General features: G+C 49.5%; 1 protein-coding gene across 1 annotated transcript in view; it reads right to left on the bottom strand.

Annotated features, from left to right (window-relative positions):
* BCR (BCR activator of RhoGEF and GTPase) overlaps positions 1-26,492 on the bottom strand; it is a 68,906-nt gene that overhangs the window by 18,580 nt on the left and 23,834 nt on the right. Inside the window, exons 2-10 of the mRNA XM_039321078.1 lie at positions 18,082-18,266; positions 15,482-15,586; positions 14,917-15,102; positions 13,597-13,704; positions 12,474-12,534; positions 11,998-12,050; positions 10,998-11,138; positions 1,309-1,430; positions 526-694 (exon numbers count right to left, since the gene is read on the bottom strand). Of these exons, the coding sequence (XP_039177012.1) occupies positions 526-694; positions 1,309-1,430; positions 10,998-11,138; positions 11,998-12,050; positions 12,474-12,534; positions 13,597-13,704; positions 14,917-15,102; positions 15,482-15,586; positions 18,082-18,266 (1,130 nt within the window). The remainder of the gene's footprint in view (positions 1-525; positions 695-1,308; positions 1,431-10,997; positions 11,139-11,997; positions 12,051-12,473; positions 12,535-13,596; positions 13,705-14,916; positions 15,103-15,481; positions 15,587-18,081; positions 18,267-26,492) is intronic.

Raw genomic sequence — 26,492 nt, 5'->3', positions numbered from 1 at the left:
CTCCTCTGTTCACAACTCCAGAGTTGTGGGGAACTCAGCATTTCACTGACACATCTGAACAGGGTCTGGTTCCACAAAACCCATTAGAGCTCATTAGGCTGAGTTCTCCTTCATCTGGAAACAGCAGCAATCAGGTCTCTGATATCCTAGTGCCAGGAGGAGGAGGAGCAGCTCTTCCTTTTTCTGCCTCTATGGTCCGACTCTGTCCCACTCCTGGGCACTAAAAGGTTGAGGTTTCCCACAGCACCAAATGTGCTCAGCGTTCCTAGTTGAACCATAGCTGAGCATATCCTGAGCCACATGGCCTTGGTGTGCAGGGCTTCAATTAGGCTAACTCTCCTCAGAATGAAGCAGCTATGCAGCTGCCTGGTTTGCTTTAAGAGTGGTTAGCTAACCAACTCGCTCTAGGCGTTCGTAATGAAGAAGCCACAGTCCCTAAGCAAATTAGTGTTTCTTAATTTGGGTTTGTCAGTCTGTCCAGTGATAAAGAGTTGATAGTTTACCACTCCAAATCCCTCCTTTTACCTTTTCACGTTGGATGTCACTCTTGAGTTGGGAGATCTTGATTTTCATGGCATCCAGCTCCTCGTCTGGCACAAGGGAGATGTTTGGCATCGTCTCTGAGTCATCTACCATCTGGAAGCTGAGATCTGAGAGGGGGATGTACCACTTACAGTCATACTGCTGGCTTTTTCTGCAAAAGTGAGAAGGACAAAGGTGAGCGAGCCACGCCAGACTTCATCAGTCCCCAGAACAGGTGAGAGAAGGAGAAGCCAACCGCAGGCGTGTGCTGTGGGGAGCTGCTTGCAGGGAGATTTCTCTCTTGCATGCGTTTCGAACTGCTCCCCTTTCTCCTTCACTACCTTGATATTCCCTGAGCCTGTCTTTGGGGAACCCATCACTTAAACTCCCCCCAGCTGGAAAATAGATAAAAATGTGTTAGATTTGGCTAAAAAGAAGATTTGGCTGCATGGACAGTTAGTTGCGGGGATTTGTTTGGATACTTCATAAAAGCATCACTTTCCAACAATGTAACCTTTCTTTGCAATTTCTGCCTCAAAAACATCACATAAACTTTGAGGCTGCATGCCCAGAAGTGTAGAATTTCTGGGGGTTGCCAAGGACATAAGACTCTAAAGTGGAGTCCCCCCTCCCCACTGAGAAGGAGAGGCCCTCGGCATAGTTCAGAGGTGCTACTTTTGCCTATGGGCATCCATCCCCAAGGAGGTTCTCTTGGGGCTTCCTTCTGCTGCCCCTCCCAGCCACGGCTCCTCTTTCTCCCACATAGCTGCTCCCAGTGGGACTCACCCTCCGATCTGCTTTTTAAGCTTGGCACAGAGGAACAGGTCCGTGAAGAGAAAGACATGACGCAGCTTCCGAGATCCCTCCACCAGCTCCACCATGAAGCTGTCCTTCACAAGCTGCCGGTGCTGTGAAGAAGAGGAGCCAGGCCAGTTAGCGAAAAAGGAAGGGGCGGACAGGCCACAGCCCTTTTTATCAGAAGGGGCACCCCGTGGTAGCCTCTGCCAGTCTAGGGAAGGAAAAGTGTTCAAAAGAAAGCCATAATCAGACTATTGAGGAACTCAGCAAAGATGACAAGGCAATTCTTTAATTTTGAACTCTTTAATCAGAGCAGATATTAAAGCAGGGTGACTAAAAGGCAGGGAAGGGCAGCCAGGAGATGACCCAGTAGGCAAAGAGGGATTGTCCTTACTTCTGTCCACAGGAGGAGGAAGCCGTTGCCCTGGAGAGGCCTGGGTAACAGCAACCACTGGACTACCCAACTTGCCCCCAGAGCAGCCCAGAGGGACTCAAAAGTAGTTTGTGACAGACAAGGGTCATAGCCTGCTTGTCTAAAATGGAAAAACCCCGATATCTTTCTCTGAAGTGAGGGACAAAACAGCCCTACTAGGAATGTTGTAACCTGGTTGTGTAATGATGGGATCGAGTTTGAAGTACCTCAAGTACTGATAGGAGCTCAAACCAAACTTGACTATTTTTGGTCCCCCGGCCACTGTCCACCAGTGGGCAGCTCTCCATGCTCAGTGCTGCTGCATAACATCCAATCCGTAAAATACAAAACCAAGAGGGTCGTTCTGTTCTTGGTTTTTAGGTTTTGTTGAAGTCAACTGGCCGAAATTCAACACAAAGAAATATTTCCCAAGTCGGTGATACTTAAAAACAATTATAGAGCTCAAGGGTCTCAGCACCCTTGGAACTGCCCAGGTTATGCTTCAGGTTCTGGACAAAACTGTGGAAATACAGATATTTTATTCCAAGCCGAGAATACCTGAAGCGGTGGTTTTGAACATCACAGAGAGCCAGGAAGATTACGGCCAACACCACAAGCTATCTTTCTTGGTCAGCCTTCGGAACTGGAGAAAGTTTCAGCGGCTAAGTAGCCATCACTGAGCCCCCAGAGGATCTTTGCTGGAGTGTTCTCCCCTCCCCTCCCCAAACCAGCAACATGAAATCTTCTGTCCCGTTGCCCTTCCTCTCCTGCCTCTTTCGGCAGTCGCTGACCTCCTTCCAAGGTGGCAAAGTCGAAGAGATCTTGCACACCTGGGGCTGCCATCAGGTTTTGTTAGGAGGGACAGCGGTGGCGGAGAACTTCAGCCTCTGCCACTCACCAGATGCAGAGCAATCGCAGAGATGGAAGGGAAAGGAGGAGCTGCCAGGCCGGTTTGTTCCACGATTAGGGGCAGGGGAGGAAAGACACCACCGATTCCACCTTGGCATTGTCTGACTGCCCAAAGAGCAAATTAAATTCACCTTTAGGCAGGGGGTGCCCAATCCTTCCTTGTGGCAGAAAGTCTAAAGTAAGCATTTATTGCACACCCAGGACTTTTATTACTTTGCTTTATTACTCTGGGGTCCCTCAGCAAGAGGACTCCTCTGCTGAACAAATCCCAGGAGATTCAGTATTAAAATTGAAACGTTTAAACCTTTTTACCCAAATTACTCCCCGCATGCTATGGCCAAATGAAGCCACGTTCAGTATGGTTCACTTTTTCAGTTGCTAGAAGCAATCCAAACAAACCCAGAGAAGCCAGAAAGCCAACACCAGGACCTAACTTCTCCAAGCAGATGACGGGTCTGGGAATATAACCAGAGAACTCATTATTCTGGGACATTTGCACTCCAATCACTAGGTGAAAATCTCAAGGCAAAGATAAACCTAGTAAGAAGCATTAAATCATATAAAGTCAAAAATCAGGCATGACTGGTCCTGGTTGGCATTTAAATGGGGGGCCCTTTGAAATGTCGAGAGCCATAGGCTAAATTAGGACCTTGAAAAACATCCTGGAAGAAAGCAGTGGCAAACCCCACTTCCATATCATCCCAAGAAAACTGCAAGGACGCATCCATGGATGTTATAGGGAGTCAAGCTGATGAAGACTTTACTTCATCTTTTATTTCCATAATATTTGAAGCAGAACCCATCCCAGGTCCTGTGTTTCCAGGAGGAGGAGGAGAGGTAACTTCAGATTATCTCTTCCTTTCCACAAGAGACTTTTGTTCCGGAACCAACGCCGGTAGCCTTTCTAACCAAGAGAGCTGGAGGTGTGTGGATCCGACCTATCTATCTGTTCCCTTCAGGTGGTAGAGAGTGCCTGAAATTCCCTCTGGGCATCTGAGAAGGAAAGGAAGGCAAGTAAAGAGAAAACCTAAGATGGCAACTCAAAACATTATTAGCAACTTCTCCTTTTCCACTGTGGCTGCTCAGCTCAAGAGTCAGAAGCAACATCACCTGTTGGAGGAGCAAGATTCAGAACCGGCCTGGTCTCCTGAGAGTAAAAAAGATATGAACGTCTAATGAATTGCATCAGCTGCCATCCTGCTTTGCTCTGGAGGTTGGGGTGATTCAAAGGAGGGGTCATTAAGCCAGTCCAACCTCTCTTCAGAGTCAGAACCCCAGACTGACGGCTGGCCACTCTTCGTTCAAAATGACCTGGGGAGGAGAGCCTCTCCCCCCCCTTCTCTAGACAGCTGACTGCAATATCAAACTCTTTGCACTATGAGGGCTTTTTTAAAAAAACACAACAACAACAAAACAGCAGATGGAATCTGCTTCCCTGTGGCACAAAGCCATCATTGCCGCACTATGAGGAATCCCTACATTCTCTGAGCTGAAGAGAGCAGGTCAGGGTCTCCTCTTCCCAAATCTCCTTTTGGGGGTCTCCGTGTTGGTTTGGACAAGCCATCTGGCAAGCCATGAAGTGGAGGGAACTGCGCACCCCGCTTCCCTCTAAGTAGCAAGGGCCAAGAGAAGGGCAACCGAGGAGTAAACACAGCTGGTGAAGGCACACCGGGTGTCAAGAGATACACAACTGGGTCTAGGCTAGTAGCAAGTGAAAGAAAGAGTGACTTTCCTGAAATGAGCTGCCCCAAGCGAATCTGGGGTATTTGGTAGAAAGGAGATAACCTTAGATTTATGAAAAACGAAGTTTGTTCAAGTTCTATGGCCACCCATCTCAAAGAAGTGACTCTAGGCAGTGAACAGTCATAAAATCAATCACAAACACAATAGAAAAATAAATAGAGCAGCTGAGTAAAATTATAATCCACAGATGTTAATATAACCAGGAAACAGGGTCCTTAACCCACTTAGGGCCGTAGCTCCAGCACAAAAGCCAGATCCTCAAAGCCTTGTGAAGGTCAGTGGGGTTGGGGCGATCCTAATCTCTGGAGGGACGGTGCTCCAGGGGGCAGATAAGGCAGACCTCCTGGGCCCCACAGCAGACGTTCTTGGCTGACGGGACTTTGAGCATCTGCCAGATGGGTCAAAATCGATTGGACCAGATTCGACACTGGTTGGTGGCTTACACAGCGATTATTAAGTTTCCTCTTTCAGCAAGTCGAAATTATTGCCAGCAAGAAGCTTTTAGGGTTAGAAGCAGGAGACAGAAGTGCTCTTGGAGCCGTGTGAAAAAGGAGACCCTCCAGGCAAGCTTTGGGGAAGTATCCCTGGTTAAATATTTGTTAATCTGCAAATTCCTCTTCAGGAAACACCCTTGAGGTTGCCATCCCATGTCCAGCACGCTCAAGACATCCGAGGCCACCAGAACAGAAGAGCCCCCAAGTGCAGTGCAGGCATGACAGTCCAAGCATTCATTGGTAACTGCACCCAACCAAGTAAGTGCCTGGCAAGCAGAGCTTCTCCTGTCCCCTCCCCGGAAAGCTCCAGGGCCAGGAACCGACCGCGGCAAAGGAGGACAGCCGGCAGAGTTGACTTTTTCAGCTAAATGGAGTTCAGGATGCCAAATTTCCAATTTTCCTGCCTGCAGCAAATGGGCATAGAAAGAGCTTTAAAAAGTACCAGCACTGCTGCTTTATTGGTTTATGCTTGTCCAAATGAAGCAAAGCTGAAACTGGTTGCCTCTGGTTGCAAGAGAGGGGCAGAGAAATTCCACCCGTGCTGCATCTGCTCTGCTTGCCAGTCCCCCCCCCCCCAAAGCACCCTCACCTCTCAAACAGTTTCAGGTCCACAGCAGTGCTTGGAAAGACCAGAGAGATGCTCAGTAGAATAGCAAGAAACCCCGTTCTTCTAGGGCAGCGGTTCTCAACCTGTGGGTCGCGACCCTATTTGGGGTCGAACGACCATTTCACGGGGGTCGCCAAACAAGGCTATCTGCCATTTTTTCCCCCTTTTCCTTAGCTGTGCTATTCCCTTTTATTCTATTGGCTTTCGAATAGACTCTCTTGAATAGAGTCCAATTCTATTGGCTTTCAAAAGCCAATAGGAATTGTCCAGGCTGTCTCTGCCCTGCTGAGCCCGCCAAAAGTCCCCTTCTGCAAACGGTGCTGCAAGTTGTCTGCAGCGAAGGCAAGCTGTCTGGAAGTTTCCACCCCTCCCTGCTGAGCAACTACTAAAAATGTAAGTAAAAGAGGGCCAGGGGTGGGAGGCCGGCGGGCGCAGGGAGGGTTGCTGGCACGCGTGGGGCCCGGCAGGTGCCTTACCTCCCTTGGGCTGGGCCAGCCGGTGGTCGGCCTGCTCCGTCTCTGCCGCTTGCCAGCTACGCCTCAGCCGGTGCAGGGGGCACCACGCATGTGCAGCGCTCCCGGGCAGGGAAAGTCCTCGACTTATGACCGGTTGGGTAGTCCTCTACTTACGACCGGTTGGGTAGTCCTCGACTTACAACCGGTTGGGGGTCGCGGCATTAAAAAGGTTGAGAACCACTGTTCTAGGGCATGAAGACCAGTTCTTGCTCTTGAGGTGAAAAGGCTTCAAATGCATTAGTAGCAGTTGATCAGAAGACTCCAAGACAAGAAGCCTCAATCACACTTAAACTGTAAACTTATACTGGAAAAGATCTATGAGGCTAAAGAAGAAATATGTACTACAATAAAAGAGGCTACTACAGAACTAAGAGCCAGAATCTCTACTTTAAAACTTAAAACTGACTCCCAGACCACACTTGACTACTCTACAAAACAGATTATACAAGAAGAGGTTTTAACTGAGGATAAGGAGAATCTTATTTTGCCTTACAAGCAAGACCAGGAAAAGCAAAGACCGAACTTTGGACTTCTGAAGCAACCAGGCTTTATGGACAAGAGAAACAGAGGAATAAATCAGAGATCAAGATGGTCGGTATCGAATCAAGTGACCCTACAAGCAACAAAAAGAGACCTATTATCTGGAAGGGAAGCCCTGTTATGGAAACCTACCTGGCAAAAAAGGAAAGCTAGAATAAGATTGAAAAATGAAATTTAAAATTTCTTAAATTGGATTAAAGGCAACCTAGAATTATGGATTGATGTAAGAACTGAGATTTTGAGTTTGAAGTAAAAAGATGTCTTAGAGTTGGAGTGAATCAATAATTAATTGAATGTTAATTAAATAAGACGACTTGTTTGTCCTATAACATGTGAAATTTAAACTTTACTTAAAGGATTGAAATGATTTAAGGTTTGATATTAATTTGTTAATTCAAAGAGATTAAGTGAAGGATTAGATATCTATAGAATAGTTTGATAAATACATACATTTAGATGTGTCTAGGATAGATTAATATTTTTGTTCAAAAACGAGATATCTTTCTATATAAGGGATTAAAGACAATTTAGAATATTAGGAATGTACCTTTTAGAATGTTAGGTTTATTTCTACGAAAATTATGATGTAATGGAATGACGAAAATTGAAAAGATGTTTCAGATTTGAAGTGAACTAATAGTTAATTGAAATTTAATAAGATGATATGATTTTCTGATGATATGGACGTTATTAGTCATGATAATTAATTGGAGATTTGAATTTTGTTTAATCGAATGACATGATTTAAGGTATGATATTTTTTTTAGCCTGAAGAGATAAATCAATTGATAGATTTGATAGATACAGGATAGATTAATATTTTATTCTAAATAAGGGAGAGTAATGGAAGAAGAAACAAATAAGATTTTGATAAAATTAAGTAGAACATATGTGGAAGGGATATTTGAATTGAAAATGTTTTTATTTAAAGTTAATTTGATTATGGTAGAAATTGACGAAGCTTAAAAACAGGTTCAGGTTGAATAAATTTAAGCTAGAATTGGATATTCTAAATATATTATGCTATTTGAGGGAAAAAGAGAGGGAATATTTGACGTATTGATTATATTATGTATAATCAATACGTCAAATATGTCTTGTTTTAAGATGTTTGATTACCCCAGGTGTGTCCTGAATATGTTGCTTTAAGAACTTTAAAAAACAATAACATTTGTTTTTGTTTTTTTTTTAAAAAAGAAGACCTCCAAGACCTCCCCACTCCAGAGCTGCCAAGAAATTACCCTTTGTGGACAACGATTTGGCACCGAGAGCCTGGAGCAGCAACTCAAGGCCACGTTCAAGGCCATCTGTCGCCATCTCAAGAGAGATACCAGCACCTGCAGGTAGGAACTCTCTGAACCACGGTTTCTCCATCATGGCAGCCTGAAGAGGTGTGGATTTCCATTCCCACAATTCTCCAGCCAACTCTAGGAGTTAAAGTCCACAACTCTTCAAGCTGCCAAGATGGAGAAGCCCTGCTCTGAACAGAGCTGAAGTCTGGAGGGAGGAGGAAGTGAGGGTGGTGGCCAGACTCCCAGACTGCTTATCCTCTGTGCTGACCCAACGGTTCTTTTAAAGCATGTCCGAGTGAAGCCGAGTTCTGGCTTTAGAAACAGAATCCTTGGCCAGGTTGTGCCCAAAACCACCTTTATGGATCTCAGCTCAAGAAACATATTATAGTAGAAAAACAGCAGATAAATGTTGGACATGCTGGGACCTACTGGAAAATTATCAAGGGGAATTTAAAAATCAAACAAGAGAACAATTAATAGCAGAAAAATAGATATACCATAGTCTCTGTTTACAGCAGTGGTTCTCAACCTGAGGGTCGGGACCCCATTTGGGGTCGAACGACCATTTCATGGGGGCCGCCAAACAACGCAGTCCACCATTTTTTCCCCCTTAGCTGTGCTCCTCCCTTTTATTCTATTGGCTTTTGAAAGCCAATAGAATAGACTCTCTTGAATAGGGTCTAATTCTATTGGCTTTCAAAAGCCAATAGGAATTGTCCAGGCTGTCTCTGCCCTGCTGAGCCCGCCAAAAGTCCCATTCTGCAAATGGTGCTGCACCAGTTGAGTAGTCCTCGACTTACAACTGGTTGAGTAGTCCTCGACTTATGACCGGTTGGGGGTCGCGGCTTTAAAAAGGTTGAGAACCACTGGTTTACAGTTATCTGAAAGGTTTAAAATGGATGAAAAGATTTATGGCATAGAACAAAGTAAATCAAAATTTGAAGTGCAATTGTGTACAACATCTATTTGCAAAGGAAAACTGGTTAAAGAATGTATGATAAATGTATGATAAGAATTTTGATAGTAATGTACAGATGGATCAATGGGAAATTATGTGGTTAAGAGAGTTGAAATTCACATTGTGTTATGATCCCAAAGAGATTTTTTTAATAAAATGATGTGTGTTGGTACATGAGGACAGAGAAATTATCTAGAATGTATAACGGCACTTCAAATGTTGTGTGGGAAATATGTAGGATGTGAAGAAACATTTTATCATGCCTCATAGACTTGCAAAAAGTTTAAAAATGGATCAAAATACCAATTCTGAAGCAGGATTTTAAAGATTAATATTAAATTGAACCAGGAACTTGTATGCTTAATGGACAGTTAGACAAAAGCCATGGAAGATTATTTCAGTGTAGGATCCCAGTGAGATTACTGTGTGCACAGAGGTGGGAAGATTAACAACAAGCACAATGGAGGACGGCCCGGTGAAGAGTCACCTTGTAGGGGAGATGGACAGCATAAAAATCTAATAAATACAAAATAAATAAAATTGCGATTTTGCTGAAAAGGATAAATTAACTTATTTGTATCAGAAAAAAAGTCATTATCTACATTCATTGCTGACTGGAAGCCTCTCATGGACTTTTCCCAAACAGACAAAAAAAGGAAGTTGGGAACTGTGGTTTTGGCAATTAGACAGGACAGCCATTGTGCCACTTTTAGGATAAAGCAATATTCGCCAGCAAGGTGTAAAAAACTTGATGACCGCCTCTAAAAAAGGAACAAAGTGATACAGGTAGTCCTCAACTTACAACAGTTCACTTAGTGACTGTTCAAAGTTACAACGGCACTGAAAAAAGTGACTTATGATCATTTTTCACACATGATCGTTTCAGCGCCCCCGGGGTCATGTGATTTACATTCGGATGCTTGGCAACGGATTCATAATTATGACAGTCAGAGTGTCCCAGGGTCATGTGATCCCCTTTTGCAACCTTCTGACAAACGAAGTCAATGGGGAAACCAGATTCACTTAACAACCTTTTACATCAGGGATGTCAAACTCAATTTCAATGAGGGCCGCATTAGCATTGTGGTTACCGGGGGGGGGGGGTGTCCTTCCTTCCTTTTTCCCTCCCTACCTTCCTCCTTCTCATTCCCATCTCCTTCCTTCCTTCCCTTCCTTCCCATTTCCATCTCCTTCCTTCCTTCCTTCCTTCCTCCTTTCCCTCCTTCTCATTCCCATCTCCTTCCTTCCTTTTTTCTTTCCTCCTCATTCCCATCTCCTTCCTTCCTTCCTTCCTTCCTTCCTTCCTTCCTTCCTTCCTTCCTTCCTTCCTTCACTGATCCTGGCGCTTCTGCTGAGCCCTGACAGCCTTGCAGCTCCAGCCATCTCTCACTCTGGCTTGTGTGGTGCTGCCGCCGCTTCAGCTCATTCCCCTCCCCCGCTACCCCTTCCCTAGGACGGCTGCGTGCCGCCTGCCAGGAGCCAATGGACCACTGGTGGTCCGTGTGCCACCGGTTGAAAAGCCCTGGGATAGACTGTGGAAAGAAGAGCCAGAGGGTGGCAGTTTCAGAGACGGAGATTTAAATATATTTGTACTTATAATTGCTGTGAAGAATGCTGGAAGCCACTGCAGGTAAGTCCTCAACTTACAACAGCTCACTCAGAGACCATTCAAAGTTACAACGGCAATGAAAGTGACTTAGGACTGTTTTTCACACACTGCTGCCTCTCCATGAGGGTCCCGTGTTTGGCAACGGGCTCCTATTTATGACGGTCTCAGTGACCCGGGGGGGGGCATGGGATCCCCTTTTCTGACCTCCTGACAAGCCAAGTCCACGGGGAAGCCAGATTCACTTAACAACCGTGTTTCCAACTTAACTGTGATGATTCACTTAACAACTGTGGCAAGAAAGGTCGTAAAATGGAGCAAAATTCACTTAACAAAAGTCTTGCTTAGCAACGGAAATCTTGGGCTCCGTTGTGGTCGTAAGCTGAGGACTACCTGAACTTTATGCTTTTTTTTCTTTTCTTTTGCTTCCCTCCCCCCCCCCTTTCTACCGGTTTGTGTCTGTCTCGGGTCCCAGCACTGCTCCCCCCAACCAGAGCTCTTGCAGGCGGCAAACATCGCCCCTTAGGGGAAGGGCTGCTAGCCAGGCAAAAGGCAGCCCACCCCCTTGGGGAGCAGCGCCAGGCGCCAGCTGGGCACTCACCTCCCCCTTCTGGACAGTCATGGAGTGCCTCCTGGGCGTGATCTCCTCGTTGATGCTGGACAGGAAGTTCTGGGAGATGCGCAGGGCGTCCTGCAGGAGCAGGTAGTCAGGGTGGCCTGGCGGGGTGTGCTTCAGCAAATCCTGCTTGTCAAGAGGGAGGGGAGAAGAAAGGCCTTCAGGGCAGAGCACTGGCCCTCCGTGGCTTCACTTCTGAGGATTTCCTGTCTAACTTAGACCCAACCATCAGATCCAAGCTCCTCCTCCTTCATGCAGGAACCAGGCCTCCCAGACAGAGGGCTGCCCAGGCTCTGCTTGAACCCCCCCCCCCATGGCCTCCCTCTCAGGGGTCACTGATTCCACAGCCTCGTTTCTCCTAGGCTGCTGAAGTTTGCTCTCCCTAATAGTTGCATCTATGCCTCCAGGAGCCCAGAGCTAGAATTATGTTGATGTCTTGCTTCATCTCAGCTCAGAGATGAGAACAGGAAAAGGGACTTCCTTAGAATACCTGGAGCATAAGATGCCCGTGCAGCTACTGCTCCATGCAGAGCCACCCCACAGAAACCCACTCATGGAGAATCCCTGGGCTTTATTACTTGTGGAGTTTTTTTAGCAGCATTGCTTTTACAAGTCCTCCAGTGATCACCCAGCTTCTTCTCCTGGGGCATCTTGCTTGCCCCCTCCACTCTCCTACCCCAACCAGATAAACAGGAATCATTTGAATGTGATCCAGTGTACTGTGGGAACCCAACCTCTATTTGACTCTGCTGCATGAAGTAGCCATCCAGTTCAGCCGTAAGATGCTGCACGGAGCTTGTCAGGTGAAGGGAACACCTGTGCTTTGCTAACCTGCATTTTGCAGCCGGTGGAAAAGACACCGTGTCTGGCAACTCTTTCCATTCTTTGTGCTATTTCTTGCTTGTGCACTGATTTCTCTGAAACAAAGCAGCCCCTCCAATTTCCAGCAGAAGAGCCAACAACATTAATATTCATGGCAACTTACGTGGAGCACAAGTGTACTGCGTGTGACCCGATCCACCGGCTTGTAGAGGAGAGCTATGGGGAAATAAAGGAAAATTAGAAGCTGTAGGGCAACACAATTCTCTGGGGAGCAAAATAATCCAACAGGTTTATGGAAAAACCTCTTCTTTGACAATATGTCCACTGCAATCCTTTGCAATTCATCTCCGCTACTCCCTCCACACTAGCCAAGCCCTTCCCATCTCACGCACAATGGATTGCTATAGGATGCTGAGTGCCCTTTTGCTGTTAAACCCAGGGGCTTCACTCCCAAAACTAGCACTTTGGCTGTTCAGAAAAGAAAAGCTAACCAAGGCAGTCAGCCCTGCTTATACACATCCCTGCAGAACAAAAAACCCAGAGAAACCCTTGGCCCCATACGGAGCTCCTTCGGGGGGGGGAGGGGTTATTGTCCAGAAAACCCAAATCTCAAATCCACCGGGGCACCACACCACTTACTTTCCAAGGAGTTTTTTGTTGTCTGGTCCCTTGCATCCTTGGAGCCTCTGGCTCTGAGGTTCTACAAAAGATGAGCAAGACGCAGGTTATGTTTTTTCAGCCTGCATCGTGGACTTGCCAGCTCTTCCTCGTCTAGTGACAGACGCTGCCTGGTTTGTACACCAAACCCAGATGAGGCCCACGATCTCCCAGCACAGGAAGCACCAGCTCAGAGGTTACCCCCCTCGTCACATGGTCGCCACCACCTCTACGCGGGTTCTCCCCCCCCTTTGAGAAAAAGGCGTTCACTGGGGGTTTGATGAGCCACTCAGACAAACCAGCTGGAATTCCAGCAGCCCAGGGAGAGCTCGGTGCCTCCAGCCTCAGAACCAGTCACTCAATCTGCCCCCAAGTGTCCTTCAAGCCCAAGTGAGATATTCCTGGAGGGAGACGGTCCTCTGCTACTACCTCCCCTTGCAGGTAATGTGGGGGAAAGATTTTGCTCAGACGGGGAGTATTTCTCTGATAAAAGCCACACTGGAAGAGTTCTTGAAATCACACGTAAGGATATTTGCTAAGGAAGAAAGTGACTCCACCAGGTGGATAGGGCAAAACGTGAGTCGGGATGAGTCAAAATCCAGGCCAGGTTTCTCAGGTTCCAAGAAAGAGCCAAGGTGGCGCAGCAGTTAGAGTGCAGTACTGCAGGCCACTTTAGCTGACTGTGTTCAGCAGGTCAGCGGTTCAAATCTCACCGGCTCAAGGTTGACTCAGCCTTCCATCCTTCCGGGGTAGGTAAAATGAGGACCCAGATTGTTGGGGGCAATGTAAATATATATATACATTGCTTACTGGTGTACACCGCTTAGAGAGTGCTTGCACTTAAAGCGGTATATAAGTCTCATAAATAAATAAACAGCCCCCAAATTAGTTGGCTTTTGTGGAGGGTCCCTGGGGTGCTGCATGCCAGGAGAAGCCCCCTGCACCAGGGCTTCCGGCCATCCTCACAACACAGCCTGCAACACCAGCCCCTTTACGGGTTTAACCCAGGTGAGGTGGGGGCAGAAGAGTCCCATCAGATTCCTATGAGGACACCCTTCCCCACCGCCGGCAGCCGGCAGCCATCATGCAGCACGGCCTCGCTCACCTCCGAGATTTCTGCAAACTGCGCGTTGGCTTGGCAACACTTCTCCGCCGTCTCCATGGCAACCTCATAGTTATCCACGAAGGCCCGGTACACGCCCAGCTGGCTGGCCTGGGGGGGGGGGGCAAATGCGGAATGAGACCCAGCCTGGTGTGGAAAGGCAGGGGAGGGCAGAGATGGCCGCCAGCAGCCACCCCCGTCTCGGGAGGCTGGCTGGAGATCTGGGCAAGCAGAGGACCGTCGGGATGAGCCTCTGCCCGCCCTGGACAGGCGCCCGCCAAGCCAAGAGCTGAGGCAGGAGAGGGAGAGAGGCCCAGACCGGCTCCCTCGCCTTTGGGCCCCAGGGGGAAGACGCCCCTCTTTCTTTGCTCCCCCTGCGCTCCCTGGGGAAGTGGCAGGTGCATCAACACCTGGCCTGCTTTTCCTCCAGGAAAAGAGCGACAGCCCTGCAAGGCCGGCTGAGGAATGCTTTACACCCAAGGGGGGGTGGCCCACGTGACACCACTGGGCAGCATCCCCACAAGCGGATGCCCTCGGAACAGGAGATTTATGGTCCATAAGGCACTTCCGACACTGTAAAATATGCCCCCCCTTCACAATCACGTGACCGAATTTCGGGCCCCTGGCGACTGGCCGGCATTCATGACCGGCTGTGGCACCTCACAGTCACCCCAGTGATTTGCACCCCTTTCTGCCAGTTTCAGCAAAAAACAACCATTTGGAAGAAGGGATTCACTTAATGACTGCACCGTTCACTTAATCACTCTGCGCTTCACTTAGTGACCACTGTGAATAATATCAGAAAAATAGGTCCAGTCAGGTGGATGCCTCAATTTACAACCAAGACTTACAATTGTGGTCTTAAGTCAAGGACTATCAGTTCTGCCACCCTAGCAGTTCAAAAGCAAATCAAACGGAAGGAGGTACACGGGGGGTGTGCCACTCTGGCGGAAGGTAACCGCGCTCCGTGACGCCACGCTGGCCACGTGACTGGCAGAAACGTCCATGGGCAGTGCCTTGAAACGGAGGGGAGCAGCACCCTCTAGAGCTGGCAATGAGTAGCGGAGTAAAATGCACGGGGACTCCTTTACATCATCATCATCATCATCATTACCACCACCACCAGTACAGGCTCCCTCCAGCCAAAGGGAGGCAACCCACAGCCCAGCCAGCCAGCCAGCCTTCCTCCCCCCGCCCACTGGTTTCTAGCACTGTCCCCCCCCTCCTCACACTTGCTGGTAAAGGAGAACTGGAGCCTCAAGCTGGTTCTGAGCCAGGCAAAAACCCCCCCTCTGCCCCCCCAGGGCCCAACGTCCTGCTCACCAGTTTCTGGAAGAGGTCGCCCACCCGCTGCTGGTGGCTCCACTGGTGGACCCGAGGGAAAAGCCCGTCGTAGAAGTCCTTGTGGATCTCGTAGAGCTCGGGCACTTTGAAGAAGATGGTCTCGATCTGCTGGCTGGTCAGCACCGGCTGGGAGGTGGTGGCAGCCGCCTTCAGAGGCTTCATGGGCTGAAAGATGAGAGACACAGAGCCGGCTGCCTTCTGTGGCCCAGTGGGGCACGTTCCTGGGCATCCCCCCTTGAGGAAACCCGGAGTCTTTGGGGAGAGCCCACTCGGCCCTTCCCACAGCAACGCGGGCAGTCGGAGGCCCCCCCAGACCACGGCACCATCACCAGCCAGGGCTTCGGCCATGAGGAAATGGGCAGAAGCGGAAAGAACCCGGCCACTCCCTTGCTCGGCTCCCACAGTGCTGAATGGAGCCCAGGCAGGGGGATTTCTCCGTGGCTGCCCCAGGTTGTTCCCCTCAGGGAGGGAGACCCTCGGATGTCCCTGCCCACGTTCATCTTCAGCTCCCTCCCCCCCTCCATCCATTCCCTGGTGCCCTTACCAGCAGGAGAGCCTCAAGGTGACCCAAGTAGGTTTCCTCACTAGCCAGGATCCCGGACAGGACCCACTTCCTCATCTCCAGACCCTTTTCCAGGTCTGGCTCACTCTGGAGGAAGGAAGAGAGCGGAGACAATGGGAGGCTAGGCCTTCGCGCACAAGCTGGAGATTTGGGGAGGGGGGTGGAAAGGTCCGGGGCCAAAGAGAATGAAGCCGGGGGGGCTGCTCTCCCCAGGAGAAAGAAGCGAAGCACAGACAGGGACACTGAGGCACACGCTCACTCTGCAACATGCTTGGCACAACCAGCATCCCTGCTGAGCTCCCAGGGCAGCCGAGTGGCAGGGGAGGCTCTGGCTTGCAGGAGCCCATAAAACCCAAACGGGCCAGTTCCAGGACCCTTCCTCACTCTCCTGGGAACCTTCCACACAGATCCCCTCCCTGCTGACTCTCTGGAGCCATGCCCACCACCCGCCGTAATGGCTGCCATGCCAAGATGGGGGCGGGGCTCAGGAGAGACCAGGGAAGGCCATCCCCTCCCTCCCTCCCTCTTTTTTGGCCCTCCTTGAACACGCCCCTCCCCAGCAGACAAGGTCTGGTTCTCCCTGGCTCCAGGGAGACCAGGGGACCAAGGAGGGCTCCCTCCCCAGGGCCCCTGGGCTCTTGAGTGCCATTCGCCCTGGACCTGCAGGCATGCTGCCAGCAGAAGTGCCCAGCCAGCCCCGGAGGGGGGCACTTTCCTCTTTCAGAAGGCGCTGCCAAGGAGCTTTGGGGGGGCGAAGGAGGAGAAGAGCAGAGCCAGCTTATTTATAACCCGCCAATGACATCCTTGCCAGCTCAGCTCAGGAAGGGCCTGCCTATTCCAGAAAAGCCATTGAACAACAGAGAATGAGAATTGGGGGGGGGAGTTAGTCAGATAGGTAGGAAGGCAGCCAGCTGTGTGTGGGGGGGTGTCTTGGCGCAGAAGGAAAAGGCTGGCAAAAGCTCCCACTGAGAGTCACTCCCTCAGCTTGCACAAGTTCAACTTCAAAGCTACCACACAGGGTCCTACTAAGCCTTCTCTGCACACCCATTTTGGGGCCTGATATCTCTCTCTCTCTCTCTCTCTCTCTCTCTCTCTCTCTCTCTCTCTCTCTCTCTCTCTCTCTCAATCTCACACACACACACTCTCTCTCTCACACACACACACACACACACACACACAGTCTCTGCAAAGCAAAATCTCCCCATCCCTTCCCCCTCTTTCCCCACCCCACCAGAGCACACAGCCTGGCAGAGTAAAGGGAGCGAGGAGCCAAGGAAATACAGAGGGGCAGGACTGCCAGCTTGCAGGCCCCAGAGTGCCCCTTCTCTCTGGGAATGTGGCATGCTGCAGCTCAGAAAGGACTGCCTCGGGTGCCACCAGCCTGGGGGGGGGTCTCCTTCCTCAGCTTTTCCTCAACCCTGCACAGAAATCAGGAAGGGCCCTGCCGATCTTTGGGCTCAGGGCAAGCCCAGAGGCCCTGCGCCAGGTTGGCAAAAGCACAAGGGACAGGAGCAAAAGCCTGTGAGGCCCGGGCCTGAGCCAGCTCTTCATCTCAAGAGTTCATCTCTTTATTCTGAGGCCCATGAAGAGGCAAGGCACGGGCAGCACAATGGGGGGGAGGGGATCCACATCCACAAAATGGGGGCTCCTGTGGGGCACAGTCCACGAGCAAAGGGTGTCCTGAATTCTGCCAGGCTCCACCATCCTTCCTCTGGGGGCACTAACGCTCTTCGGGCACGAGGAGGATTGTGGCTGCCCCCCTGGCAGGGAAGACCTCTGGGAAGACACAAATCCTCCCTCAGACGCCTCTGGCAGGGAGGGGAGTGGAGAGAGTGCCTGCCTTCGGAGGAAGGGGGCTAAGTCTGAAAGCCGGCTGCAGGTGCCTTAGGGCGGCCCTCAAAGACATCCAGAGACTCTCTCTCTCTCTCTCTGTGTGTGTGTGTGTGTGTGTGTGTGTGTGTGTGTGTGTGTTCCTGCCTGGAAGGAAGAGCTTTGAACCCAAGCCCTGCGCAAAGATTCAAAAGACACCAACACACACACATACACACACACACCACAAGAGAAAGAACTGGGCAAAGCAAAAGGAGAAAACATAGAGAAAAGTTGGGGAGACGCATGAAATGAATCCAGCTTCACTCAGCAAGGAGAATTCTACCTCCTGCCAAATGGAATCAGGAGCTCTTTCTTTTCCTCCCATGTCTCCTCTACAAAAATATAGTCTGGGCCAGTTTTTATTTTATGTGAAGCCAACCGGACAGTCTGAGTGGTCAAAAACCAACACCGCAGTTGATTCCCAAGTACCTGTGTTGCTTCTACACTTTGGGGTGAAGCTGCCCCCCCTTTCTTCAGAGTAGATGTCCTGCACAATGATGTCCATACTTACAGGCTGGAGCTGCTGTGCCTGGTCATCAGGGTCTCCAGTCTGAATGCAGTTCTGAGTCCTGCTATCAACCCAGCCATGGCAAAGGCCTCCTTTGATGCCAAGGGGCAGATGCTACAGAACCCACAGAGCTGCAATTGCACCCCCAAAGCCAACATTCCAGCTCCCCGCTTTGCCCCAGGGCGACGCAGCAGCAACTCACTGATTTTGTAGACTCCAGGGACCCCGATGAGAAGCCATCTCGACTGCCTCGGCTCTTGGAGCTGAGATGGGGTGAAGAAGAGGGGGAGTCATCGATGAAGGGCATCAGGTCATGGTGGTGCCTCTGCTCTTCAGCTCTGTCCACATCGTAGGCATAGCCTGGGGGGAGGCCACCAAAGGAAAGCTCTGCAAGAGGAAGGGAAGGCAGAATGGGAAGGAAGAACTGGCCTGGGGGCCAACCGCATCCTTGGGCTCTTCTGCCTGATCGAGGCCTTCAAGAGCTGCTCTGCGGATTCCTGATCATTCCCGCTCCAATTTTTCTGCAGAGGGGTCTCCAGGAGACCTTGCTAATCTGGCACCCTCGGACAAAGGCCTTGGTCTTTCCAACGAAAGCATAATTGAGACCAATTTAATTTCAGAGCAGGCAGAAAAAGTCTTGTGGCCAGGAGATGACTGGAATGCAAAGCTATACATTATGGTCTAAAGTCCACTAGAATAACACATACTGGACTCCTCCCAGCACAAACCTATGGAGAAAAGAGAAATCTGCATTTTGTGGGTCAATCTGCAAACGCAGTTGTGATGTGTGACTTGTGACTCCTTTCCCAACAGAGAACTGAAAACCCTGAAGAAGCCCACCAGGCCAGCTCATTCTGCTTCACAGGGACCACGCGGGAGACGGCCAGCTCTTCTTCTCCTGCTTGGAATATCCACCAAACTGCTATTCACGTCAGGTGAACATTCATGATGGAAAAACAGATTTGGGGATCAGAACACAGGGACCCCCACAGATCCAAAAAGGAGTCAAAAGCCCAGGGGAATGTCCATAATGACAAGGGAGGCCATCACCACACAATGGCAAGCTTGGGATTTATTGCTGAACGGCCTTCAGCAAATCCGCTGCTCCAGGGCGAGATGAAGGCTGCTTTGTCTGTTCCCGGAGAGGCTTCCGTGCCCCTCCTCTCCCACAGCATAACCCACCTGAACAAGCGAGGTGGAAGAAGAAAGGGCTGGGCATGCAGTGACCGTGGGCAGGGCTTCCAGGTACCAACGCTGCCCCCCCCCCCAGTCAGTACTAATAGCACCAATATAGGAGAAGAAGTGTCTATCAGAGCAACCTGGTCTACCCAAATGGGACGGAGCACACTGCTTCCGCTTTTGCCTTTCAGCCCCAATCTAGGAGCCTTCACAGACAGTCACTTCTGCCACCAACTATTTCTGTGTTAAATTTTGTGTTAGGAATGACTCCCCCAGCATCTCTCCGAGAGAAGCCAGGTCAGGGAACAGGTCCACCCGTCTGACTAGAGCTGCATCACCTCAGCCAGGCTGCAGGAGCAGAATGGTGAAAGCTGGAGTGCCATTTCCCTTCCCCCTCCCCTCTGGTATTTTGCTGAATTGGGGGAAAACAAGAATCCATCTGAGTTTCTGTTTCCCTACACTATCTCCGTTAACCAATTCCCTCCAAATGTTTTAAAACCAGCAAATGCAAAACAGAAGTAATACTAAAACTCTTTTTGTTCGTCTGTAACCTTCAAAGGGCCAAATCGGTGCATCATGGGGCAACAATTTTGAATCAAAGTACCTCAAATGGGCTAACTTAAGAATGCATCCAAAATCTGGGACCCGGGACTCCCGAGGGATTTGAAATTTCAAGGTTCTTCAGACCAAGTCTATTGATGGCAAAATGGCGGCCACCGTGCCACCACGAGGAAAGTCCACGGAGAAGCCAGCAGAAAGATAGAACATGTTGGAAGGGACCTTGGAGGTCTTCTAGTCCAACTCTCTGTTGAAGCAGGAGACCCTGTATCATTTCAGGAGCAGAACATGACTATCCTCAAGATATACCATTCCAGCATGACCACAACTAGGACATCAACCAAAGCTTTCCTCACCTGTCTTCTAGATTCTAGAACAAGGAAATACAGCTAAGGCCACGATGCTCATGGCTCCTAAGAAATTTCACAAATGGCTCTCCACTGAATAGCACCAAATCCTGCTGCTTCTCCCCAGAGTTGAATCTGTCTCTTCCCTGCAGACCAGGGTCTCTGCCCGCTACCCCCCCCCCCGCTTTGGGATTCATGACACTTGCAATCCTTGGTGGTTCTGGTTGTGGCTGACAGAGTGAACCCGAAACATCTGGAGTGCCCAGCTACCAACTCTGCTGCTGATGTTGAACACAGATAAACCCAAGATCCATGCTCTCATTTCATTAACATCAAACTTCAGTGAACGTGGTTCTTGTCAAACTAAAGCGATGGTTCATGAATTGTTTCACCAAATTACCGTTTTCTATCTCAAACAAGGTCCCTGTTCCCACAAAAAAGCTGACTCCCTTGTTTCACAGACGCATCTTATGGGTGGCAGCCCAACCTGCACCATGGACTCAGAAGCAGCGATTATAAAATGTTCCAACAGCCCCAAATTACCCAAATTACCCTCTTGGGGATAATGGCTCCCAATTTAAGAAGTACCAAGCCCAAGGAAGAGCGCGAGAGAGGCCAAAGCTGAGCAACAAACTCTGTATAGAAGCAGCAGCATTCTCTCCTCCCCACTCCCAGCCCCACAGATAAGGGGCGGATCGAGAAAGAAATTCTATTCAGCCTCAGATTCTGAGCATTCAAAAAGTTTGCCAGCATTTCAAACTGCTGCATTTGGACACCTGTGGCTGACTTTCTCTACACCACTATGGTTCTTTCAAAAGAGTCTGGCTACCTGGAGAAGGCAATCCTGCACACGGCGAGAGCAGATGCCCCTTCCTCCACTCAGGTAATTAACACAGCCCACCAGACCATCTTTGTGCCGGCCAGGCTCCTGGGCACCCCTCTTTGCCACCCAGCAAAAACGAGAGCTTCCGATCAGCTGAGCGGCCCCTTTAAGGAGCTGCTTTTGGCTTCTTGGACCAGAAGCTCCCTGGAAGGAAGCCCAGCCTGTTCCCGAGCCAAAGCTACTTTCACACGAGCAGCTGTTCCACAAGCTTTTTCCTGTCCCTGCTGCGTTCTCAGCAGCAGGCTCAGCTCAGAGACGATACTGTTGGAGCAGCAGGCAGCAGATTCTGGTGCCGTTTAGCAAATCTGCCTCACAATGAGGAGACTGGCAAGAGCGGCTCTGATACAAACTCCCCCCCCCCATGCAAAAACTCCCGCCGGTGGAATCTGGGAGAAGCACTTTCAGGAGAGGTGGCAGCAGAGGTGAGGAGCCTCCGATATGGCAATCTCCTATTGAGCTTCAGCTCAAGAAAATCCCACGTAGGATGGGTGGGAGAATGCTCATTCATGCTAAAAATCTCTTTTTTCCCTAAAAATGGCGGAACGTTCCTCTACTGCTGTAATCCAATCCCCACCCCCATTCCCAAACTTTGTGGTCTTCTCCTCGAGGCCTGATGGTGAGGCTGCTGAGGGCCTTGTCAGATATTGCCAAGGATCTGCAAAGGGTGGGCCGGAGGGATGGGCTCTGCTGCTTCCTGAGCTCTGTGGCTGGGAAGGTCTTCCGTTCTGCCTGTCCCACAGCAGGATCCACACTGCGTCCAACTCCTCCCTGCCCCAAGATGAAAGAGTTTAGCAGAGTAGAGCCTTAAAGGGCACAGAGCAAAAGGTGGCAATGGATATTCATAGTAGCTACCAGCAAAATATAAAATGATGTAGAAACCTATGGAGTTGATTAACTTAGCATCTAGCTTCTTAAGCAGTTGTGTGGACTGGAGGAATCTGAAAGAAAGCTACATGGGATTTCCAAAAATTGGAAGGGGGAGAGGATGGGGGTCCTTTCCCGATGATGGTAGCCAGCAGGCTGTTCTTAGGAAGTCTTGCAAAGATCTACTTGTTTCTTGAGAAATTGCACAACACAACAGGTGTCACCAGATGCTGCTTAGATTTCGTGGAGAAAGTCTGAGTCATCAGGCATGGAAGCGAATGGGAAGGCATTAGCCATGGGCACAAGGATTATGCCAGAATCAACCAACAGTAAAAGTCCAGGCTGGTTCTATTGCAATGACAATGGAGAGATTGTTCCTGGGTAGAACCAGCCTTTCAGTTTCACTATCAAAATTAGTAGAGGACAATCTAAAAGATCTAAAAGAAATAGAAATCTGAAGAAGATCTAAAATAGAGAGCTTAAAAATAGACAGTATTTTTAAATACTGCAAATACTTTAAAAATAGACAACTTTGTCAGAAAGAGATAGCTGGGCATGCTTGTGTTGGAATACAGTCTCTGGAGTGGAGGGAAGGCTGCAATGAAATGAAAAAGAAAGAGCTTGACTACAACCAATCGACCAGTAGCATTGAGGCTGTTAACAGGGGGCAAGTCAGAAATAAATCCGAGATAAGGCATCCCAAGGTCTTTATGAGGAATCTGGAAAAGTTTGCTACACAGCAGGAAGCAAAAGCCTTTATAGCAAATCCCGGAACACAAACCATAATTTTTTACCCTCAAGAATATCCTATTAGCTGGTTCTCATAGCACAGCTACAAAGTTCTGCCTCATGGAAGGGAGAATACCACCGTCTCCTGTGGAAAGTTCATTGTCCCCGCCCACGAAGGGGCAAGGGGCTCACCCTGAAGATCAGCTATCCAAGTCTGCATAGATGAAGGCTATCATTGCTACGTGAGGAGTTGCTTCCTATTAACTTTTTCCAAGCCAGACTCGTAAGATTGGTCCAGGACTAAGAAGCTGACCATCAACAGCTTCCACCCTCTCCGGAGGTTCTGCAGGTTCTGCTCCCTGTGGCACCAGAATTACCGTGCCTGGGTTCGGAGGTTTATTGCAGAGCCAGTCTACGAAGAAATGTGGGAAGGATATTCTCAACGCTTAGCATTACAGGCCTGAACATCCCTTAATTCTGGATGTGCCCCTTTGAGCTGAGGTGGGTAACTCACTGCCCAATGAGCAGCAAGTGCTTAATGCATCTGTTGCAAAATGCCCCTTTTCCACAGGTGTGGCACTAAACTCTCACAATATAAGCACAGACCAGGTGTGTGTGTGTGTGTGTGTGTGTGTGTGTGTGAGAGAGAGAGAGAGAGAGAGAGAGAGAGAGAGAGAGAGAGAGAGAGACTTTGCCAGCAGTGATTCAAAGAGGCAGCTCTGTGACTGTTTACTGTTAATGCAGAAATCCAGCAATCACCGTGTAAAAGGCCTTATTTATAGCCAAAGCAAAGGTCAACTCTTGCACCTCTTTCTCCTGCTGGATAAACAATGGATCAAATCTTCAGCTTTTGAGAGAAGGGAGTGGTAAACACTGTGCCTCGTTATTGTAACAAACTGTTGGCCTCAGGCCATTTTTCCTGACCTAGTAAGTATCTCCTCACCCTCCCACCAGCCTTGCTCAGCCCGCTCATCCAGCATTCCCAAGATAAGCAGACCCTCCCTATTCTTGTCACCCCCTGCCCTGTGCATGAGCCTGCATTATTGCAACCCCACTGCTTCTATGAAATCTCCCCCCTTTTTTCAAATAATACCCGGATGGTCAAAACGTTTTCTTTCCTTAAAGCCTACAACTCCAGGCATGCAGGAGCAAGCTTGCACCTCAGTGCTGGCAGCTCGGTCTTGGCTGTTCATGGGTGCTTTGGGGAAAACAACCCTTAGCCAAAGGTTATGCCTCAACCCATGTCCCATCTTAGGCAGGTCGGCCACTCTGGCCTTGGAAGAGCTGAGATTTCCTTGGGCGGAGGAGGAAAAAATCTCCTCCTGGGGAAGGCAGCTCCACCAGCTGGCTCAGCTGAGCTGATCTAAATGCATCACGTTTCCAGCCAGACACCTGTAATCTAATGCAGCCCCATCTGTCCCCCCCCCCCATGCATTTCAAGCTTTCCACAAAGCTGTTCCTCCCACTCGCCCCTCCCGTCGGCCCTGCAGGGTGGAGGGACCAATCCCCAAAGGAGCCCTGGGCACCTGGGCCTGGACAGCATTCACAATCTGCAAGCGCAGTCAAGGCTCTGCAGGAAGCAGGCTGGGAGGGGGGGTGGAGGGGGGTGAGCTGGTCAGTGGACAGAATTAAAAGCAGAAGAGAGAATTTCTATCCCACAGATCAGGGGTCTCCAGACTTGGAACTTTTAAGATTTGTGGACTTCAACTCCCAGAATTCCTCAGCCAGCAAAGCTGGGAGTTGTTCCACGAGTCTTCAAGTGACCCAGTCTGGAGACCCTGCCATAGATGCCCCCTGCTTTCTCCTGCTCCTGACCCCGACCCTAACTCTGCTGCTGCTGGGAGGGCTTTTCTGGGAGGAGGAGAGCAGCCAGCGTTGGAAAGCCTCTGAAGGCCAAAGTCTGGCAAGGGGGGGAGGCTCCTCCCACAGGCAGGCTGGCCCAGGGCGCATGTATACGAGGGGGGGTGTTTGTGGGTGGGTGGGTGTGCACTGCAGTGACATGAAATGAAATGTCAAGCAGGAAATTGCAAAAGCCTTTCAAGTGTTCACACCTACTTTCCAGGCAGGAAGACTGCACAAAACACCACACTAAAAGGGCAAAAACCTTGGCTTCAGTTTGTTTACAAAGAAATCGAGGCCGAACTAGCAGAATCCAATGGAAATGCCCATTCCTTTTCTAAACTGCCTTCCAAAAGAGGCGATCCTGAAACCAAGGCGGTGGCTTGGGGGCACATGCATTACACAAACTGCCCCCCCCCAAAGAAAGATCCTTACACCCTCCCGTGGCTGGGGTCAGTCCCTCCTCTCAACCCACAGAAGGAAGCAGAGTAAGATTTATCTATGTGCAGCAGCCTGTAAGTTGCCCTGCAAAGGGAAGAGAAGGCAATTTTATTCTGTTTGCCTTCTAATGAAAGCCTAGATAATTCAGATATAAAGAACAAATATACAAACTGAGATATAGGATTTGATTTCCAAATTTTATCCCACAAGTTTTCTACTCAATTTTTTTAAAGGATTAAAAACTAAAAGTAAGCATTTTAGGGGGGAAAATCTACAAAAATGTCTTAGGGTAATTGCCTGCAAATGCATATATATTTACTTAAAAACCATAATATTATTAGGAAAAGCATATATGAATTCCCATGTAGATTTGTTGCAGAATCATTGAAATGTAAAACAAAAAAAAATTAGTTTGATTGGAAAACTTAAAGCTGACACATTCATCCACCCATCTGTTTTGCAACCTTAAGTGATTCAGGATCAGATTAATATTAACAGTTGTAATCAAGCTCAGAAACTAACCAATGTAGCTGATATAAATTGCTTTAATACACCCACATATTAACACTCCAGTTGCTCTTGGAAACATCATTAAAACAGCACAAAGCAGAATGCATGACAGGAAACCCGAAGCAACCAACACAGCAGGAACCAAATCTGCTCTTCCTGGCAAGAGGTGCAAAGGGCAAACCAGCTGCTGTCAAACACCCCCCCCCCGCCCCCCCCATGAACTGACACATCTAGGCAGCCTCTCTGCCCTTGGATGGGGAGTCTCCACCGGCCTTGGCCTTCGTGGCCAGCTCAGGAACAGGCGGCCAGCCCAGCATTCCTGACCAGGACAGGCAGCCTCAGGGATTTCAAGGCGAGGGACTTAGTGCGTCACTGCTTGAGTCCAAGGGACGACAGAACCCAAGAAAGAGCTTCCTGCAGGACCAACTGTAAGGCAGCAACGTGGCCAAGTCTCCCATTTCCACCACACAGTTCTGGCTATCAGAGGCTACCTGGAATGAACAGGTATTTCTTTAGAGTGAACAATGCAAGTTTTAGATGAAATCACTTGCACCTGTGCAAAAATGGTGCAATCCCTCTGTTTAGCTCTCCCTCCAAGGCCCACAACAAGACCAGGAGCCTTAAGTCCTCCTTACCACTTCAGAGGGCAGGTAGGACTGGCGCCACCAATGGGCCAGGCAGCCTAGAATCCCCCTCCCCAGCCAGAGGATCCAGGAGGCGTCCACAGCGGGGGTTGCTGAAGGGATCCACTGAATGGAGTCGAAACGAGCCCAGCCGTCCTCCTGCCACTGACAGGGAGAACATAAAAGATTTTCACCAGTATTAGGAGCTCTTTCCACTGTGGGAGAGGAGGAAAAATGAGGAGGGGCCCAGATCACTGCTCCAATGTCTGCCCTCCGGGCTCCCTTCCAGGTGGTGCCTGGAAACGCCTGTGGCTGGTGCTCCACAATCTTGCAAGGCTGGCCTGGATGCGGTCAGCACAGCATGGCCTGATTCTGGAGAGGGGGACAAGGCTGCCTATTAGTCCCCTCAGAAGCAGAAAAAAGCCCATTGTCCACAACATAATGCGTTAGACCCATTCTACAGATCAGGTGGCTGTTTCTTGGGCAACAACAGCAAAAGTGGAGGGTGGAGCCCCTTTATTAATCCTCATTCTTCCTGCTGTTTCCTGTGATAGACCTTACTCTCCGAGGTTGGAGACTGAGTGCCACCACTACAGACAAAACAGAGCAGACGTGGTTTGGTAGGAACTGTGGTTGACAC

Source organism: Crotalus tigris, unplaced genomic scaffold (assembly GCF_016545835.1).
Source record: "Crotalus tigris isolate CLP2741 ecotype Arizona unplaced genomic scaffold, ASM1654583v1 scf7180000023720.1715460, whole genome shotgun sequence".
Taxonomy (NCBI): Eukaryota; Metazoa; Chordata; class Lepidosauria; order Squamata; family Viperidae; genus Crotalus; species Crotalus tigris.
This window is presented reverse-complemented; position numbering and strand designations above follow the sequence as displayed.